Source organism: Vombatus ursinus, unplaced genomic scaffold, assembly GCF_900497805.2.
Source record: "Vombatus ursinus unplaced genomic scaffold, bare-nosed wombat genome assembly UNPS02014158.1, whole genome shotgun sequence".
NCBI classification, from domain to species: Eukaryota; Metazoa; Chordata; class Mammalia; order Diprotodontia; family Vombatidae; genus Vombatus; species Vombatus ursinus.
The window spans coordinates 309,126-329,950 of NW_020953936.1; the positions used below are offsets into that span (position 1 = coordinate 309,126).

General features: G+C 39.1%; 1 protein-coding gene across 1 annotated transcript; it reads right to left on the minus strand.

Annotated features, from left to right (window-relative positions):
* Positions 1 to 15,371: 15,371 nt before the first annotated feature.
* On the minus strand, positions 15,372 to 19,736 carry LOC114040819 (apoptosis-associated speck-like protein containing a CARD). Its single transcript, XM_027859000.1, has 3 exons — positions 19,394 to 19,736; positions 18,634 to 18,705; positions 15,372 to 15,755 (listed from the first exon to the last, which is right to left on the minus strand). The coding sequence occupies exons 1-3, from the start codon at positions 19,665 to 19,667 to the stop codon at positions 15,499 to 15,501; spliced, it is 603 nt and encodes a 200-aa protein (XP_027714801.1). The 5' UTR covers positions 19,668 to 19,736; the 3' UTR covers positions 15,372 to 15,498.
* Positions 19,737 to 20,825: the final 1,089 nt, after the last annotated feature.

Below are 20,825 nucleotides of genomic sequence, written 5' to 3' on the forward strand. Positions count from 1 at the left end.
TTTCTTAAAGAACTTTGGAATTGATTGTGTGACATGGCAGACACTAGCACAGGACAGCTCAGCATGGTGTGCCCTCATCAGAGAAGGTGTTGTGTTCTATAAGCAAAGTGGAACTGAAGTAGCTCAAACGAAATGCTAGGTGCACAAATTTAGAGAATCTACCCCAAATGTTCACACGAACTATTTGTGCCCAATCTGTGGTAGAGCATTCCAAGCTTGTATCGGTCTGATCAGTCATAGTTGGACACACTGTAACTTGACTCTAACATAGTGATGTCATTTTGGTCCTCTTCAGGAATGAAGGACAACAACCAGCCAACCAATCTTTCTCTGGATGCAGAGAGCTTCTTTTTTCATATGTCCTTTATAGTTAATTTATCATTTATAATGTTCATTTGTAATAAATATTTATTTATTTTTATCCCAATATCACCACTCAACTATTTATTACAAAGGTAGTTATAATAAATAAAATAACTTATTCTCTCAGAGTCATTCTTAAAACAATATTGCTGTTACTGTATACAATGTTCTCTTGGTTCTGCTCATTTTGCTCTTTATTATTTCATGCAAGTCTTTCCATATTTTCTAAAATAATAGAGCTCATCATTTCTTATAGTACAGTAGTATTCCATCACAATCATATACCACAACTTGTTTAGCTATTCCCCGATTGATGGGCATTACTGCAATTTCCAATTCTTTGACATCACAAAGAGAGCTGCTATAAACATTTTAGAACATATGGGTTTTTCAATAGTTTATTAGATAAAGGTCTCATATCTAAAATATATAAAGAACTTTGTCAACTTTATATGAATATGAGTCATTCCCCAATGGATAAATGGTCAAAGGATATGAACTGGCAGTTTTCCAATGAAGAAATCAAAACAATTTTTAGTCATATAAAAATGCTCTAAATCATTACTGATAGGAGAAATTCAGATTAAAACAATCTTGAGATACCATTCTACATCTATCAGATTGGCTAGAATGATAGAAGGGGAAAGTGACAAATGTTGGAGGGGATGTGGAAAAATTGGGACACTGAATTCATTGTTGGTGGAATTGTAAAATGATTCAATCATTTCGGAGATCAATCTGGAACTATGCCCAAAGAGTTATTAAACTGCCTATACCCTTTGACTCAGCAATACCACTACTTGGTCTATTTCCAAAGATGATTAAGGGAAAAAGAATATCATTTTGGCAGTTATGTGAAAGATGAGTTGGAGTAGAGAAAGCCATTAGACAGGGAGACCAATTAGGAAGCCATTGTAATACTCCAGTGCCTGGATTAGGGTAATGATTGAATGAGTGGGGATAAGGAGATGGATGTGAGAGATGTTATGTAAATAGAATCATGAGAATTCAGACACTGGTTGATTTGTGAAATGAGGGAAAGTGAGGAGCTGAGGATGACTCCTGGGTTGAATACCTGAATAAGTGGAAAGGCAGAGGTGTCAGCCACAGGAATGGGGATGGTGGGGAAAGGAAACAATAAGGAAACAATAATGAATTCTGTTTTGGACATATTGAGTTTGAGATGCCTATTGGATGTACATAGGGACATGATTTGAATGCATATTGGATGTGGTTTGAAATGCCAATAGGCAGATGGTGATGTGGTGCAGGAACACAGGAGAGAAACAAAGGCAAGTTATATGAATTTTGGAGTTATCTACACAGAGATCTAGGGCAGTGTGCTCTAGTGGATAGAAGGCTATTTTCAGAGTCAAAAAGACCTAAGTTCAAGTTCTGTCACATTCTGGCTGAGTGACCATGGATGTCTTAAACTCTCACCTCTCTAGGCAGCTCTCTAAGACTCTAAGTTGTAGAGAAGATGTTTATCTGCATTGGAAGGAGTTTCTTCATTTGGGAGTTCCCTAAATCAGTAAAATCACATGTCCAGATCCTATCCTTCCATAAGGAATAATCTATAAACTCTTTATTTTATTTTTTATTTATTTTTTGGGTTAGGCAATGGGGTTAAGTGACTTGCCCAGGGTCACACAGCTAGTAAGTGTTATGTGTCTGAAGTTGGATTTGAACTCAGGTCCTCCCAAATCCAGGGCCAGTGCTCTATCCACTGCACCACCTGGCTGCCCCTAATCTATAAACTCTTAAGAGTTGATATGGTCACCAAGACAGCTCATGTTCCTTCTACTTCCTAGCTGCCACTTGCTGTTTTTCTATGAGTAGCTGCGGACTTCTGCTATTGGATCTCTTCTCTTACTGAATGGCTGCCTTCTTCTCTCAATGTCTTTGACTGCTGGAGTTGTTTCTTCTTCAAAGGGAAGAAACATGCCTAGAGCTAATCAGCACATTTTTCACTCTTGAAAATGAGGCCCACACCAATCTGTTAACCTTAACCTAGCCTAGACCTCCCTATGTCCCCGGCCACTTCCCATCCTTAATCCTATCTAGGCTCCATTCTCCATTGGCCACCCCTGGAGTTCTATTACCTCATAGACTACTTGACCACTCCTAGATCCCTCCCATAGTCTTCTGTATATAAAGTCCATCTCATCTCCATTAAGATGCTGGGATTCTTATAATCTAGCCATTGCTCAGATTTTCACAATCTAGTCAATAGCTCACAGACACTCAGATTCCTTAAGAGTCTAGCTAATATGGCGGATCTTCAATAAGCCTTATTTTCGGCTGAAAAAAAAAATGAGGCCCCATAGCCAGTAAGCAAAGAACTTCTGGAGTCAACATGTTTCTTTTTAACACCCTTACTTCCCCTCAGCAGAAACATGCCCAGATCTACTTGATATTAAGGTTGAGATGAGTAATTTTCTTTCAACTTCCATAGTGCTCCTAGCAGATAGCTCTAGAATCACACAAAGTAAACTGGACCTAGAGTTAACAACTAGGTGATGCAGACGATAGAGTGCCAGCCCTGGAGTCAGGAGGACCTGAATTCAATTTGGGCCTCAGACACTCACTAGCTGTGTGACCCTGGGCATGTCACTTAACCCTGTTTGTCTCAGTTTCCTTATCTGTAAAATGAGCTGGAGAAGGAAATGGCAAGCCACTCCAAATCTTTGCCAAGAAAACACCAAATGGGGTCACAAAGAGTCAGACATGACTAACAAACTAAACAACAACAACAAAGACTTAGCAACACTAAAAGAACTTAAAACCTTCACCTTGCATTCCTGCCATAATATGGAGGTCTATGGTCTCCTTACACTTTGGTGAGTTTATATTATTATGCTCCCAGTATAAATTGAGTTCCTCAGAGTCAGAGACTGTCTCTTTTTTGGTACCTATCTGGGACCTGCATATAGTAGACAATTAATAAATATCGTTGTTGTTGTGTTCTTAAAGAGAACCAACGATATCACAAGGGTGATGCCTTAATTTGTATGTTAACTTGAATTGGATTTAAGTGAGGCAGAGCTGCTGAGTCTATTTATACTTAAAACTATTTATATTTAAACTTATACTTAAGAATTAGTTTCTAAATACAAATAAACATAGTGGCTTTTTTGTCTACTCCCTCTGCAAGTCCCTTCCGTTTTGTTTGCTCATTCTTCTTTGTTTTTGAGTACTCTTTTTTCTTTCTTTTTATTTATAGTCAATGCTTTATGTGGCTTTCTTTAAAATTGACACATTTATTTTCACATAACAGACCTTTTGCAACAAACACCACAACAAACCTCCCTAGGAAGAATATTCCATGAAATAGGTTTGCAAAAGCACCTATAGTGAGATTGTGGCTGATAGATGATCACTATTCATTTTTGTGATTTCCCAATTGTTAACAGTAAGGGAGGAGGAGTGTTTTAATTGTAATAGTTTGAGAGCAAAACTATCCGTTCGATTTAACCTGATTTTTGTTGCCATATAGTGTTGACTCAATTTAGATTGTTGCAGTGATAGACACTGTTCTTTTGGCTCATTGCATCATTTCGTATAAGTTTTCCCATGCTTCTCTGAATTTCTCATTTCATCATTCCTGCAACCTTCAATATTGCTAATCATCCTTTCTTCTTAATATTCTCTTCTCTCTATATTGGTTTCCTCCTACCTATCTGGCCGCTCCTTTCCAGGCTCTTTTGCTATATTCTTATCTAGGTCATGTTTGTGTGTATTCCATAAGACTCTTTCCTGGGCTCTCTTCCCTTCTCCCACTATATTATTTTATTTAGTTATCTCATTAGCTCCCATGGATTTAATTATCATCTCTCTGTTGATGACTCTGACATCTACTGAACTAGACCTAACTTCTCTCCTAATCTCCAGTCTTGCAATTTCAACTGACTGACTATTGGACATCTCAGATGGAAGCCTGGTAGACATCTCAAACTCAACATACCCAAAATCAGACTTACTATCTTTCCCACCAAGGCTTCCCCTCTTCCTAACTTTCCTATGACTATCAAAGACACCACAATCCCTCCTCCCCATCACCCAGGCTTGCAAAGTTGTCATCCTCAACTCCTCACTCTCACTCACCCCACATATCCAATCTCTTTTCAAGTTCTTCATTTTTACCTTTGTGGTAGTCTTGTATATATCCATTTATCTCCAGTGACACTGCCACCCACAGGTACAGGATCTCATCACCTTATGTCTGGATCATTTTAATAGCCTGCTGGTTGGTCTTCCTGCCTCAAGCCTTTACCCATTCCAATCCATCCTCCACTCAGCTTTCTTTATACATACATACACACACTTATAATTCTCCCCAATTACATATTAAAACAATTTTTAAGTTTTAAGTTCCATATTCTATGCTTGCCTCTCTCCCTCCCCTCCCTTCAGCCTGAGATGGTAATCAATCAGATATAGGTTATGCATGTGCAATAAGTAAAACATTTAATGTTGCACATGTATAACCTATATCTAATTGCTTACTGTCTCCAGGGAAGGGGAAGGAAGGAGGGAAGGATAGAATTTGGAACTCAAAACTTTAAATAAAAATGTTAAAAAATTGGAAAAAACTACTTCCTTATTAGTCATTTTGTACAAGAAGACTCAAATAAAAGAAAAAGAATGAAAGAAAGAAAGTGAAAAATAGAATATTTCAGTCTGCATTCAAACAACATGTTCTTTCTCTGGGGGTAGATAGTATGCTTCATTATTTGTCCTTTGGGATTGTCTTGGATCATTGTATTGCTAAGAAGTCATTCACAGTTCCTCATCAAACAATATTGCTGTTACTGTGTATAACATTCTCCTGGTTCTGTTCACTTTGCATCAGTTCATATAAGTCTTTCCAGGTTTTTCTGAAAACATTCTGCTTGTCATTTCTCATAGCACAATAGTGCTCCATTACAATCATATACCACAAATTGTTTAGCCATTCCCCAATTTATAGACATCCCTTCCATTTCCAATTCTTAGCCACCACAAAAAGAGCTACTATAAAATATTTTCGTACAAATAGGTCCTTCCCCCCCCTCTTTTTTATGTCTTTGGGATATAGACCTAGCATCCACTCAGCTTTCTAAGCAACCTTCCTAAAGTATAAATCTGACCATGTCATCCCCTTCCTCAATAAACTCCAGTGGTCCCCTTTTGACTCCAAGATCAAACATGAAATCCTCTGATTGACTTTTGAAGCCCTTCATAAAGCGGTCCCTCCTTACCTTCCCAGTCTCTCTTACACGTACTCACCTCTACATACTCTGCAATCCAGGGACACTGGCCTCTTTGCTGCCCTTGAACACATTACTCCATCTCCCAACTCAAGGCATTTTCATTGGCTGTTCCCCATGCCTAGAACTCTCTCCCTTCTCATCTCTGCCTTCTGGTTTTCCTGGCTTCCTTCAAATCCCAGATAACATCCCATCTCTTTACAAAAAGCCTTTCTCAGTCTCCTTAATGTAAACACCTTCCTTCTCTATTATTTTCTATTTATCCTGTATATAGTTTATTTGTACATATTTGTTTGCATGTTGTCTCCCCTATTAGGATGTAAACTCCTTGAGAGTAGGGCCTGTTTTTGTTGTTGTTGCTATATTGCTATTTTTGCCTTTCTTTGTATTCCCAGTCCTTCACAAAGTGCCTTGCACATAGTAGGTGTTCAATAAATATGTCTTGCCTACTAGACCTGTGATTTCATTGGTGGAGGGAGCTTCCATTGGAGAAATTCCCTCTACCAATAGAGATCATCAATTGCATTAGATGGTTTCCTGGTGTCCTTATAGGTTAAATGATCTAAAGTCACATAGTATGTGTCCAAAGACAAGTCTCTAACCCATGTTTTCCTAGCTCCAAGTTCAACAATCTTTCTACTATGTCACACTTAGACTCATTCCTTATAACACAAACACCAGGTTTGTTCAGCCACATCATAATCATTAGGCACATATTTTATTTCTATCTGTTTATTTAAAAATGGTGCTACAAATATATTTATACATTGTGAGCCTTTTCTATCTGTCCTTTATTTTATGGGGTATAATCCCAGGAATAAGATCTACATGTAAAAAAAAAAGCATTCACTTTTTAGTATCTACTTTTTTTTTTTTTACTAAATTTACTATTTAGCATTTAATTTTTAGTAAAATTTAGTATTTTTCTTATATAATTCCAAATTAATTTCTGTGATTGTTCAACCAATTCAAGAACTTCCCAGTCATAAATTACTTTGATGTCTTTCACAACTTCTACAGTATTCAATTTTTCCTTCTTTTACCACCTTGGCTCATTTAAATTTGTACATCTTATAAAAATATAAATTGTTTTATGAACTCTCTGGGTAGCCACATTAATATACTTACTTCTGGATATATCACATTAGTGTAATAAAGTTATGGTTACCAATTTTTTTCTATGGCTATAAATAACTACTCTTCTTTCTTATCATAATAACTTTATTTCTTGTTCTTAAACTTCATTGCAGAAAACTTTCCACATCCCCTCTTAATGTGATTTCTCTACAGAATTTTAGTTCATGCACACTAATTTACTACTAGTGAAGCTATTCATTGGTATAACCATTCTGGAATGTAAACAGTTTAACCTTATTAAGTCCTTTATGATTTCCCTTTCCTGTTTACCTTTTTATGGTTCTCTAGAGTCTTGTATTTGAAAGTTAAAATTTCTATTCAGCTCTTATCTTTTCATCAGGAATACTTGGAAGTCTTCTATTTTATTGAATGTCCATTTCCCCCTGAAGGATTATACTCACTTTTGCTGAGTAAGTGATTCTTGGTTGTAATCCTAGCTCCTCTGCCTTTCAGAATATTATTTACAAGTTCTCTGACCCTTTAATGTAGAAGCTACTAAATCTTGTGTTATCCTGACTGTGGCTCCACACTATTTCAATTGTTTCTTTCTGTCTACTTGCAATATTTTCTCCTTGACCTGGGAGCTCTGGGATTTGGCTATAATATTCCTGGGAGTTTGCATTTTGGGATCTCTTTCAGGAAGTAATCAGTGGATTCTTTCAGTTTCTTTTTTTACCCTCTGGTTTCAGATTGTCAGGGTAGTTTCCCTTGCTAATTTCTTGAAAGATGATGAACAGGCTCTTTTTTTAATTGTGGCTTTTATATAGTGTAAGAGAAACTGAAAAGGGCCATTTGGGAAAGGGACTTTTGGAGGTCTTCATTTCAGAGATGGGGACTCCCACTCTGTTGACTTTCCCAACCGAGACCCTGACGGCTGTGATACAGGACTCCCCCAGCCAGATGTTCAAGAATGGGTGCTTCCTCGAACTGGTGATGTACTTCTTCTTCTTTATCTCTCTTTCTGTTAATAGTCTTTGCTTCTAAGATTATATAATCATATGTAATCACATTTATATGCATGTATGTTTATGATTATTGCTATTATTAAATCATTATAAACTAGGAAAAGTGTGAACGTGTCTTTGTGGGTACAGATTGTGAAACAAATGATAAGTGCTGCAGCCTGTAACACCTTACTGTTACAGATAGTCCAATAATTTTTTGGGGGGTGCTAGGCAATGGGGTTAAGTGACTTGCCCAGGGTCACACAGCTAGTAAGTGTTTTGTGTCTGAGGCCTGATTTGAACTCAGGTCCTCCTGAATTCAGGGCCGGTGCTCTATCCACTGCACCACCTAACTGCCCCCAAGTCCAGTAATTTTTAAATTATCTCTTCTGGATCTGTTTTCCGAGTCAGTTGTTTTTCCAATGACATATTTCACTTTGTCTTCTATTTTTTCATTCTTTTGGGTTTGTTTTATTGTTTCTTAATATCTCATAAAGTCATTAGCTTCCACTTGCTCAATTCTAATTTTAAGAGAATTATTTTCTTCAGTGAGCTTTTGTTACCTCCTTTTCCATTTGGTCAATTCTACTTTTTAAAGAGTTCTTTTCTTCAGTGAATGTTTGTACCTCTTTTCCATTTGGCCAATTCTGTTTTTTAAGGAGTTCTCTGTGGTGAATTTTTATACCTTTTTCCAACTGGCCAATTTTGCTTTTCAAGGCTTTCTTCTCTTCATTGGATTTTTGTGCCTTTTTTACCATTTGGCCTAGTCTGTTTTTTAAGGTGTTATTTTATTCAGAATTTTTTTTTTGTGCTTCCTTTACCAAGCCATTGACTCTTTTTTCATGATATTTTGTATCACTCTCATTTCTCTTCCCAATTTTCTAAGAGAGCTGTGTTTACTACTCTCCTGGCCTGTGCTCTGATCTATGAGTGACCACAAGCACTCTTTTCTGTCCTGGGACTGTGATGAGAGTCCCCATTCCACTGCAGCTGTATGCTCTGGTATGCTAGTACTCCTCCTTGCCCTGGGACTGCCACTCAGGACTGCAACTCTGATCTGAGTATGGGCCAAACAATAGAGTCACAAAGAAAGATAGCATGAAGAGGCAAACAAATGCTAGTCAATTATGACAGTCAATGTTAGTAACATACTGTCAAATTTAAAGAACACAAGTCAAATGGGCGGGGGGGGGTTGTGTGCATCAAATATATCTGATAAAGATATGATATCCACAATATATAGGGAATTTATGCAAATATGTAAGAGCCATTCCCCAATTACTAGCTGTGTGATCCTGAGCAGGTCACTTAACCCTGTTTGCTTCAGTTTCCTCATCTGTAAAATGAACTGGAGAAGGAAATGACAAACCACTGCAGTATCACTGCTGAGAAAACCCCAAATGAGGTCACAAAGAATCAGATATGACTGAATTACTGAACAGAGTATATTTGAACTCAGGTCTTTCCGACTCCAGGCCCAGCTCTCCATACACTGCACTACTTTTCTGCCTTCAGCTAGATAGAAATGAAGGAGAGAATTCCAGGCATGAGGAACAACCATTGAAAATGCCCAGAGTCTGGAGATGGAATGCTGTTATGTGAGAAATAGCAAGGAGGTCAGTGTCACTGGATCATAGGGTATGAGAAGGCCGGAAAGGTAGGAAGTGGCCAGGTTATGAAGGGCTTTAAAAGCCAAATAGAATATTTCATATTTAATTCTGGAGGTAATAGGGAGCCACTGGGGTTTATTGAATGGGGCTGGGTGATGTGGTCAGACCAGTACTGACTCCACTGAGTAAAATATGGGTTGGAGTGGGGAAAAACTTGAGAAATGAGAAGAATAATACTTGCATTTCCTACCTCACAGCATTGTTTTGAGAAAAGTGACATTTAAATCTTAAAGTGCTATATAAAGATGAACTTTTTTTTTAAACCATGCTTAAGGCAGTATGTAAATACATAGAGCCCTTGGACCAAAGAGTTGATCTGAAACTCCTTCTAAGAACCTTTTCAAACCAAAGGTCCCCAAATATTTTATGGAGAATCTAAAAAAGAAGCAGTTGATCATCTAAAAGAGAATAAAGACATTCAGGTCAGTTTGACCAAAAAAGTTTTAAATTTTGTTGCTTACTGCACAGAAATGGCATCTGTGAGCACAGGAGATATGCCAGGAGCCTTTGACCAAGGAAAATGGTCAATCTCCTTACTGTGGAACGGCACTTTTTGTAGGAAGAGAAAGTAATCAAGATTTATACATCAATTACCCTGATGTTGTTAGACATTCCTTCAACTGAGTTTTCTCCTTATGAGCTTCCCAACCTTAAGTTGCCAGTGTTTCAATGAATGTAGGTTTGCTGGCCAAACACTGCCTAACAATGGCCCAAATTCATCCCTCAGAAGCTGTGACTCAATCCACTGTACTTGTCTTTCTAGTATTTAAGTCTCTGCTGGGGTTTTGATATAACATTGTGCAATGTCCTGACATTAACGTGTCATGACCCTAGGGGAAGGAAAGGAGGGGAAGAGGAAGATGAAAAGGAGGAAGAAAAGAAGGAAGGAAAGGAGGAAGAGGAAAAGGAAGAGGAAAAGTAGAAGAAGGAGGAGAAGGGCTATTTAAATACCAAATACACACTCACACATCTCTACCCAAGGATCACAAATTCAGAACTCTCATAGCCCAGTGTAGGTTTTTCAGAACAGACCTGCTCGCTGAACCCTACACTATGCTGTCCCTCAGTAATTTGGATTTAACTGAGAATTTTCAAATGCCACTTCCTAGTTGTTCTTCAAAATACAGAAAAGATTCCTTCTCCTTCCCTCCCACACTCCTCGCTGGCTAAATTACCTCTTTGTGGTCTACATCCAATGCATCCGGGGCCTTTGCCAGTCATCCTGACTTCTGTCCTGTCACTGAACTTGGATGACTCAGGAAGAGAGAGTGAGGCTGAGTACTTCTAGCAACTCTGCCTCACTTAATCCAATTCACCTACAAGTCAATACGTCACCCACGATGTCATCTGTCCTCTTCGAAAACAAAGAACGAACAGCAATAAGAGGAATGAAATGTAAACCAACTCTGAGGTTTCACTTCACGGCTCTCAACGTGGCAAAGATGAAAAAATATGTAAATAGTCAAATTAGAGGTATTGTGGGAAGGCAGGAATACTAACACACTGTTCATGGAGCTGTGGAGTAGTGAATATATACAACATTTCTGGAAAAGAATTTTGAACTATGCCAAAAAATTCAATAATATGCTTCTACCTTTTGAGATTCCACTCTTGGACATATATATTAAGTGGGCCAAAGACAAGAAAAAATGCCCCATATATATATATATATATATATTTATATATAAATAGCAGCACCATGGTAACAAATATCTGAAAACAAAGTGAGTACCTGTCAATTACAGAGCAGCTAGAGAAGTTATGGTATAGGAATGTAATAGGATATTATTATTGTACCATAAGAAATAATGAAATCAAAGGTCTGGATAAATATAAGAAAAAAGAAAGAAATTACAAATATGAGGAATTCAGAGAAATGTGGGACAACATGAAATTATATAAATCAAAGCAGAATAAAGGGAATAATATATACAATTACTACAATAATATAAATAAACAACATTAAAAGTCAGTCAAAATCTATTAAATAGTCATCACCATCAATTATCATCACTCTGGTCTCAGAGAACTAATGAGATAAGGAACTGTAAAAAACACCCATGTTGGTTTTGTTTAAAGGATTGTTGTTATTATTTAGTTGTTATGCTAAATTAGGTAGCTCAGAGGATAGAGTGCCAGGTCTGAAGTCAGAAAGACTCATCTTCTTGAATTCAAATCTGGCCTCAAACACTTATTATCTGTGTGACCCTGGGCAAGTCATTTAACCCTGTTTGCCTCAGTTCCTCATCTGGAAAATGAGCTGGAAAAGGTAAAAGTAAAACTACTTTAGTATCTTTGTTTTGTTTTTTAGGTAATTGGGGTTAAGTGACTTGCCCAGGGTCACACAGCTAGTAAGTGTCAAGTGTTTGGTATGAGGCCAAATTTAAACTCAGGTCCTCCTGACTTCAGGGATGGTGCTCTATCTACTGCGCCACCTAGCTGCCCTTACTTCAATATCTTTGCCAAGAAAACCGTAAATGGGGTCACGAAAAATCAAACACAACCAAAATGACTGAACAGCAACAACAAAAAGTTGTTAGAAGAGACAATTCGATAGTAGATTTTTGAGGGATGTTTCAAGTGAAATGACTATGACAAAAACAGTGTATCATTAAAACTTTAAAAAAAATTAGATGACACATTCCTATTTTCTGTTCAAAATTGGTTTAAAAAACTTTATTTTTCAGGAAGACACTTTGTAAAAAGTTTTATTTGACCTTTCATTGAAAAGTATAGTTATCTCTTCCACATCATGGGGGTTAAGGGCACAGAGCCCCAGTGATCTGGAAAACACACATAAAATGTTTTGATCCTCCTTTCTTACCAGAGTAGAAGTCTTAATTTTTTCTTTTTCTTTTATGGGGTGTTTATGGTACCTTATTGTAAAATTTGGGTTAAGTATTTGCTCATAGTCTCTGTGTCATCTGCTGGATTTCACATGTTGTCTGTTTCTATCATTTCTATTTCAGGAACTAGTTTCTTCTTTTGGGTCACATTCAGGACCAGAATAGTAATTCTGCCTATCGTTTCTTTTCAAATAATGAATATTTGGGTCTATGATAATCAAACTACAAGTTAGGGGTTTCTAAAAGAGTGAAGCAATTGTTAGAAACCAGGCAGTTTCTAGAAAATCCTTCTCTAATATAAGTATTCTTTCTTATTAGCATAGTTTGATTTCTTGTTTCTAGAATTTCATTCTTGAAATTCAGAGGTTTCTCTGAATCCATTTCTTTTGTCATTTCTTGAAGGATGATAATATTTCATTATATTCATATGCCATAATTATTCAGCCATTCCTCAATAGAGGGGTACCTAGTTGCTACCAAAAATGCTATTGTAAATATTTTTGTACATATGAGTCCTTTTTCTTTGTCTTTAATCTCTTTGGCACGCCCCTTATAGTGATATTGTTGAACCAAAGGGTATTCATAGTTTAGTGACATTTTGGAAAACTCCAATTTGCTTTCCTGAATGGCAGGACTAATTGACATTTCCAATAATAGAGTGTTAATGTAGGTGTTGTCTGATAGCCCTTCCAATAGCTGTCATTTCCCCTTTGTATCAACTTTGCCAACCTGATATATGTGACATGTAGCTTTAGAGTTTTTAAAATTTTCATTTTTCTTATTATTAGTGATTTGAAGCATTTTTTTCATGTGGCTGTTGATAGGTTGTATTTCTTCTTCTGAGAATTGTTTGCTGATATCCTTTGCCCATTTCTTTATCAGAGGAATCATTCTTGTTACCTAAAATTTTGGATGTCAGATATTTGTCAGAGAAGTTTCTGCAAAGATTTTTCCCCCAAGTTAACTGTTTCTCCTCTAATTCTTACTGCATTGTTTTAGTTTATGCAAAAACTTCAATTTCATATAATCAAAATTTTTCATTTAATCTTTTGTGATCCTTTTTCTATCTCATTTGGCCAAGACTTCTCTCCCTAAGCATAGTAGTGAATTCTTGAATTTTCCTCTAATTTTTTTATGGTATGGCCATTTATATTTAGGTCACATATTCATTTAGAGCTTACTGTGGTCTGAGGTATGAGATGCTGATGTAAGCTTAATTTTTCCCAGGCTCTTTTCCAGTTTTCCCAGCAGTTTTTGTCAATTAGTGAGTCTTTAGTTAGAATCTTTGGATTTATCAAACACTATACTACTGTTTGATTGGGTTTTTTTTATATTTTGTTCCTAATCTGTACCATTGATCAACTTTTCTAATTTTTAACCAGCACAAAATTGTTTAATGATTACTCTTTTGTTATATAGCTTCAGATCTGGCTCTTCTAAGGCAGAGCTGTACAACATGTGGCCTGTGGGTCACTTGAGGCCCACGAAAGGATTTTTGGGGTGGGGGTTGGGAACCCACCACTGCTCATTTTTGTCCTATTTGTCACGTGACCCAAAGCAACCAACCATCATCAGCCTGTCTTTAGTTATCTTCACTTGGAAAGCGAGCTACTAAAAACCTGTCGGCAGCACGAAGTTTAGCCTATTTTAATTTTGGCCCCTACCTACTACCAAGTTGTGCAGGTCTATTCTAGGCCTTTGTTTCCCACTTTTGTTTTTTAGCCTTTCTCTTAAGATTTTTGGTTCCTCCGGATAAATTTGGTTATAGTTTCACCTAGTTCTATATCTTTGATAGTTGGGTTGATGCAATATTGAATTTGTACAAATATTTACATAATATTATCATTTTTATATCAGTATGGCCTGAACATAAGAAGTTAATTCCTGTCCACTTATTTAAGTCTGCCTTTATTTTTTGTTGAGTGCTTTATAGTTTGATTCATATAATTCCTGAGTGTATAAGATGACTCAGGTATTTTATAAATGTTCAGTTATTCTGAATAAAGTATTTTTTTATGTCTCATTCTACTAGGTTTTATTGGTAATATATAGGATATCTGGTGATTTTGTGCATTTATTTTATGTTTTGCTACTTTGTTGAAATTGTCATTTTAGTTAATTTTAGTTGAGTTCCAAGGTTCTCTAAGTAAACCACAATGTCATCTACAAAAGCAATAATTTTGTTTCTTATTTTCCTATGATTTTTTGTTTTATTATTATAGCAAATAACTTGAAATATGTCAAATAATAGGTAACAATGGACATCCTTGTCTTATTGGAAAGGCTTCTAGTGTTTCTCCATTACAGATAATGTTAGTTCTTGGTATTAGATAGATCCTACTTATCCTATCAAGGAAAGATTCACTTATTCCTATGCTTTCTAGTGCCTTTAACATAAAGGGATGTTTTGTCAAAAGCTTTGTCTCAGTCTCCTCTCAGACCCTTGTGGATTTAGGCCTTAGCTGCTTTTCTTTTGCTTCTCTTTTCATAGTACACAGTTAAGAATTGGCTTCATCCCTGGTGTGGTCCTAAAGAGCCCCAGTTGGAGTATTAGAGATCACTCAGGCCTCAGGCCTCTAGTGTCCAGGTACTGAGTTGGTCCTGTATCCTCCTGTGGTTTCCAGTATTTGGTCTCACTGCCTAGTGCTATTAAGGCCAACTTCTATTTTCTGCTTCTGTTCTGAGAGGCCAGGGCTGGGTTCCAACTTCAAGCATCTAATTACTAGAGATGGTCCTGATTTATGAGGCCTTTGTTCAGAGTCCTGGCTGATTTCAGATCCCTGGTCAACCTGCCTAAATTCTAGACACCATTGCCTCCACTTTTACCTGAGTTGGCTTACCCAAACCTTATACCAGTCTCTACAGTCTTTTGACTGTCTTTTTGTGCAGTTCCAGACTGACTGGAGGATATTACTTCTCTTTCTTTTACAGACTTTCGTTGTGGTGCCTATGTAAGAGTTAGGCACGTGCCTGGTGAGAAGGAAAGTAAGGGTAAGGATTTTCAACCCTAGAGTGGAGTGGAGCAGGGTTTCTTGACTGAAAGGGACTTCCTTGTGAGGAAGTCAAGGGAGCAGCCTCGATCTCACTGGGGAGTGGGAATAGGGTCGGGGAGAGCACTGGGAAATCAGAATAGGAGGGAGAAAACAGATACATGGAAGAGAATCCGTTCTCATAGTTTTATTTTACTTTTTTAAGGCAATTTGTGGGGGCCTTGAGAGCCAGATGTTGAAGTGCCAGGTTCGGAATGGGGTTCTTAGATCCTGTAGTAAAAGGGAATTCTAGGAGACCCTCAGCTCCTCTCCAGTTTTTGCACCAGGGAAGGGTGGGTCTCCTTCAGAGCTTCTAAGAGCTGGTCTTTACATGTATCATCCCAGGCTCGCATAAAGCTGTAGAGCCTCCTCATCTGGTTTTGAGGGGTGTTCTCAGCCCTGATTGCTTCATAGTGCTCTGGATTCAGAATATGCCCACACAACCGATCAAGGACTTGATCCACCAGGGTGACATTACTGATGAGGCTTGCCCGGTGCTTATCCACAAAATGTATTCCTGGAGTGCATTGGACATAGAGAAAAACAGAGAATGGATGAGATGATGACTTACAGGAGGAGAGACAACAGTTAAACAGAAAGTGGGAGTATGGTTAGCTCCTGGGAGGGAGAACAACCCCTCAGACCCACAAGGGAAGGAATAGAGGAGGAAGGATGGATACTCCACCCACTGAGATTGATCCTTGGTTAGCCCTACGGTAGGGAAAGCCCTTCCATACAACTATGTTTTGTTACCCCAAGGCTTTCTCCTCCTTTCTCCCCCATAAAAACCCTCAATAACTGATAACTATAACTTCTGAATCTTCAATGGGACCATTTGCCCATGCCTTTTAGCTAATCCATCTCTTTCCTCTCCCTCATATCTCCACTAAAAGTTGGTCTCCTGTGAAAAGTATTCCCTGACTAACCCCACTTGCTCACTACCTCCCTTCTTCATCTGACACTTCCATTCGTTCTACAATCCTTGAACCAACATTTTGAATTAACAGAAGCTCTGGTCCCAGAGTTTCCAAGAATAGGCAAGCCTAAATTTAAACATCCTTCATGGCTTCTTTAAAAAGCCACCACTCCCAGAGCATTGAATTGGGATTCTTTGGATTCATAGAATTGGAATTATTTATCAATAATCGTTTGAGAGCATGTCCAATATAAAAGCACTATAAAGCAAAGTCCACTGGCATATGTTTTGTGACATGTTGACATTAAAGAAAGATGCACATGAAATATTCCCTTGGCTCAGTTTCTATTTCTTTTTTGATGTCTTCCTCTCATGCTCCTTCCATCTTCTGGCACTTACCAAGACTTGGCTCACTTTCTGGAGAAGACTGTCTCCACTCTCTAATCTTCATCCTTACCATCCCTGTTAGCTATCATCCTGTCTCTTCTCTCTTCTCTTCTCACTCTTCCTAACCTTCCGTAATCTGACTAGTGACCTCATCCATCATCTCAAACTTCTCTCTCAAACATCACCAACGCTCCTTAATTGCCAAATCTGATAGTCTTTTCTCATCCTTTTAGTCCACTTTGCAGCATTTGACATAGTTGACCAAGATGACACAGTGGAGAATACCTTGGATCTAGAATCTGAAGATCTGGGTTCAAATCTTGCTTGATCTTCGGCAAATTACTTAACCTCCTTAGGTCTTGCTTTTCTCATCTACAAAATGAGGAGGTTGGATTAGACGGCCTCTGAGGGCCCTTTCAGCTCTAAATCAATGATCCTATGATCCTCCTGGATATTATCGCATCTCTGGGTTTTCATGATACTGCTTTCTTTGGATCTCCCCCTATCTGTTCCTTCTTGTTCTTCTTTGTTGGATCATCATTCATGTTTCGTCCTCTAACTGTGAGTGTTTCTCAAGGCTCCAACATGGTTCCCCTTCTCTTTTCTCACTCAACTCCTCTCACTTGGTGATCTTATCAGCTACCATAGTTTTGATTATTATCTTTATGCAGATAACATGCATCTCAAATTCAACATGTCCAAAACAGAACTCATTGTTTTTCACCCTAAACTCATCCCTCTGCTGAACTTCTCAATTTTTATTGAAGTAACACAAAACTTCTAGTCATTGAGTTTTCTAATCTTGTGTGTGTGTGTGTGTGTGTGTGTGTGTGTGTGTCCCCTCAACTCTATTCACATGGTTACCATCTTAGTTCAGGGTAGTAATATCTCACCTGGACCATTGCAATAGTTATCCCAGTTGGTCTTAAGTCTCTCCCTACTCCAGTCTATCCTCTACATAGACACTAAAGTGATTTCCGTAAAATGCAAATCTGACTATGCCAACCTACAACTCAACAAACTCCAGCGGCTTCCTATTATGTTGAGAATCAAAAACAAACTCCTCTAACAGTTAAAGCTTGACACAACCTGGCCTCTTCCTATTTTTCCAGTCTACTTATACTTATATATGCAATCTACAGTCTAATGATAATTGATGTCCTACACGCAGGATAGTCTATCCCCATCTCCATTACTTTGTACTGCCTTATGCCTAGAATTGTTCTCTCTACTCACTTCTGTCTCTTGGAGTCTCTAAATTCCTTCAAGACTAGATTCAAGGGGCAGCTAGGTGGTGCAGTGGATAGAGCACCAGCCCTGAAGCCAAGAGGACCTGAGTTCAAATCCAGCCTCAGACCAAACACTTGACACTTACTAGCTGTGTGACCCTGGGCAAGCCACTTAACCCCAATTGCCTAAAAAAAAAAAAAAAAGACTAGATTCAAGTATCACCATTTACATGAAGCTTTTCCTGGTCCCCTTAGATGCTAGTGCGTCCTCCTCTAAAATTGTCTGATATCTGTTATGGCATACGCATACACACATATCTATACACACAAATATACATATATATGCGTGTGTGTATACACACTCCCTCATTAGAATGTAAATTCCTTGAGGGAAGACATTATTTTGATTTTGTCTTTGTGCCTCTAGCATTTAATTCAGTTTCTAGCACATAGTAGATGCTTAATGAATGCTTCCTTACTTTACTGATTCCTCCCATCTGCCACTCTTGAACATTCAGGAAGTTTTCCTGAAAGATGGACTGGTTGAATGTCAAACTGATTGAAGACTACCTACATTCCACATGTTGGAGGATGCTTCCAGGTCCTGGACTTTGACCTTTCCAGGCTTACTGGCTACTTTTTTTATTTTTTTAGGCAATCAGGGTTAAGTAACTTGCTCAGGGTCACATAGCTAGTTAAGTGTCAAATGTCTGAGTCCGGATTTGAACTCAGGTCCTCCTGAATCCATGGCCTGTTCTCTATCCATTGTGCCACCTAACTGCCCCCGCTACTTTCCACAAGGCTATGAAGAGCAAAAGACTTCAACAGAGAGTGCCCCGGAGAGAGAATGAATTAGTCCTTACCTGATGGAGTGGATGCTGTAGTTGAATGCTGAGTGGGCCGGGCTGCATTTTCAACTAGGTGAGGTCTTGAGGCTATAAAGACAGAATGTAAAGGTGATCATCCCAATCTCTCCCAGTTCTGAGTTTCTTCTTCCTGGGGAGCCCCTCTGGTATGGGACATCTCTTCTTTCTTCACCCTCACCTCATTCTCCAAATAGCTCCAACTTTCAGGACTCAGAGGTCCCAGGAGAAGGACAATGAGAGAAGGGAAGGAGAGAACTTGGTTCTTTTGCTCTGTGCCTCTTTGTGAATATCTGTATATGTGAACATTTGTGGGTGTCGGTATCTGTGTCAACTTGTGTGTCTATTATGTGTATGTATGACAACATATGTCAGGGCATGTGTGTTTAAATGTTTCTGCGGCATCTTGTCTCTGTGTTCCCTTACTCCCAGGCGCGAAAACTGGGTCGAGTCAGTAGAAGAAAATGAAAGTAATGCTGAGAGGAAGAGAGGGTGGGACAACATTGAGGTATCTGGAAGCCAAACACTGGGTGAGGAAGCTATGGCGGGGAAGAAGGAAGAGGATGGGGATAGTTTGGGATGGCGGGCAGGGGCCGGTGTGCCAGAAAAGGAGCCAGATCTGTAGTGGAGCTCAAGGTTGGGAACTTGAGCCTGGAAACTTGGTACAGAATTTAGAAAGTGGAATGGAAGAGGTTGGAACGGGGCCGGTTGAGGGTGGACTCCTGACTGAGGGGTGGGAATTGAGAGAAGAAAGCCTCACCAGACCCTACTGCTCCCTGGAGTCTCACAGCCTCCTCCCTCATGTGGATGTCCTGGAGCACCTGCACAGTCAGCTCTATCCCGTAGTCATCTAGGTAGCTACCGACGATCTTGTCAGTGAGACTCACGCGGTCCAGGTCGGGCAAGCTTCCCCGGGGAATGCGTTTGAAGTCGTCCCGCAAGGGCACCGTCAGCAACCTGCTTTTGAACCTCTGGAACTCATTTTCGGTCAGGTTGTCCAGAGCCTTCAGGATGAGTTCCCGGCCGCAAGACATGGCTCCCCCAGACTCAGCGATCTAACCCGCCTGTTTCGTATCTCACCACCCAGTTCCCTGGGCGGAACTGGGGTGGAGACTTCATAATTCTACTTCTCTTTCTGTTCCTGACTTTCTGTTTTTGTTTCTCTCTGCTTCTGCGCCAGGATGTCCGAGTCATCTGTCTCCCCCACTTCCACTCTTTTCGGGAACCCAGGAATGTCCTGGGAGGGGAGGGAGATGAAATAGCTAAGAGTATGGGCAAATAACACTAGCCAAGACATATAACACCCTACTCCGTTCCTCCGTGGCCCCTTCCTCCTGTCTTCCCTCACCTCACACCTTGTTGGGAATGGAGGTGTGGGTGGTAAATTAACAGGAATTTCGAGTCCCTAGGCTCTGGACTCAGTTTTGGAGAGTTATAGGGACCAGAGGGTATTATACATGTAAATGGCATATAGTAGAAAACTGGGAGTGGGGGTGGGGTGTTCAGGGCAGAGGGGAGGAATAGGAAGTAGATGGTCCTGTTTGGGTTCTGAGGAGCCAACCGTGGGACAGGGACCTCAGCCTTTATCATCATCGTCAGAGAGAGAGAGAGAGAGAGAGAGAGAGAGGTGACATCCTCCCTGTACCCCCTATATTTACAGTACTCGTAGCATATGGTACATAGAGTTACAGAATATAGATAGAATTGTAAAATATGAACTATCAAGTCAGAGAACATAGAATCTTGGAATATAGAAAAGGGCATCCTAGAAAGGACTTTTCTGGGATGCCATCCAGGCATCTAGGATGCCAACCTCTCTACTGGAGCACATGCCTTTTCTCTATCATCCACATTCTTCTTGGGCACTCCCAGCAATGGGATATAAGCCTAATATACCACATTTGAACTGTTTGGTTCCTGGTAATAGACTATTTCCACTTTTAAGGACCAACCTAGCTAAGCATTAAAGAGTCTCACAACCCGTGGTCTGACCACTTGGTGATCGATTCCTTGGCATTGGCAACCCAAGAAACAAAAGAAAGTTACAAAATGTCCCTCAATCTTAGCAGGCCCTTTCTTCTTCTGCAGTGACTGTGGGTATGTGGTGGGAAAAAGGGTAGAGAGTATTAAGAATCATGGTTTTTAGACAATCTGTAAACATTTACTTAGCTATTGTTACTCTAAAGATGAAA

Excerpts from the sequence above, each read along its gene's own strand:
- LOC114040819 (XM_027859000.1), bottom strand. The coding sequence starts at position 19,667 with ATGTCTTGCGGCCGGGAACTCATCCTGAAGGCTCTGGACAACCTGACC. Across the intron at positions 18,706-19,393 it reads CCAGGGAGCAGTAGGGTCTG|CCTCAAGACCTCACCTAGTT; the intron begins GTGAGGCTTTCT and ends CTGTCTTTATAG. Across the intron at positions 15,756-18,633 it reads TACAGCATCCACTCCATCAG|GAATACATTTTGTGGATAAG; the intron begins GTAAGGACTAAT and ends AATGCACTCCAG.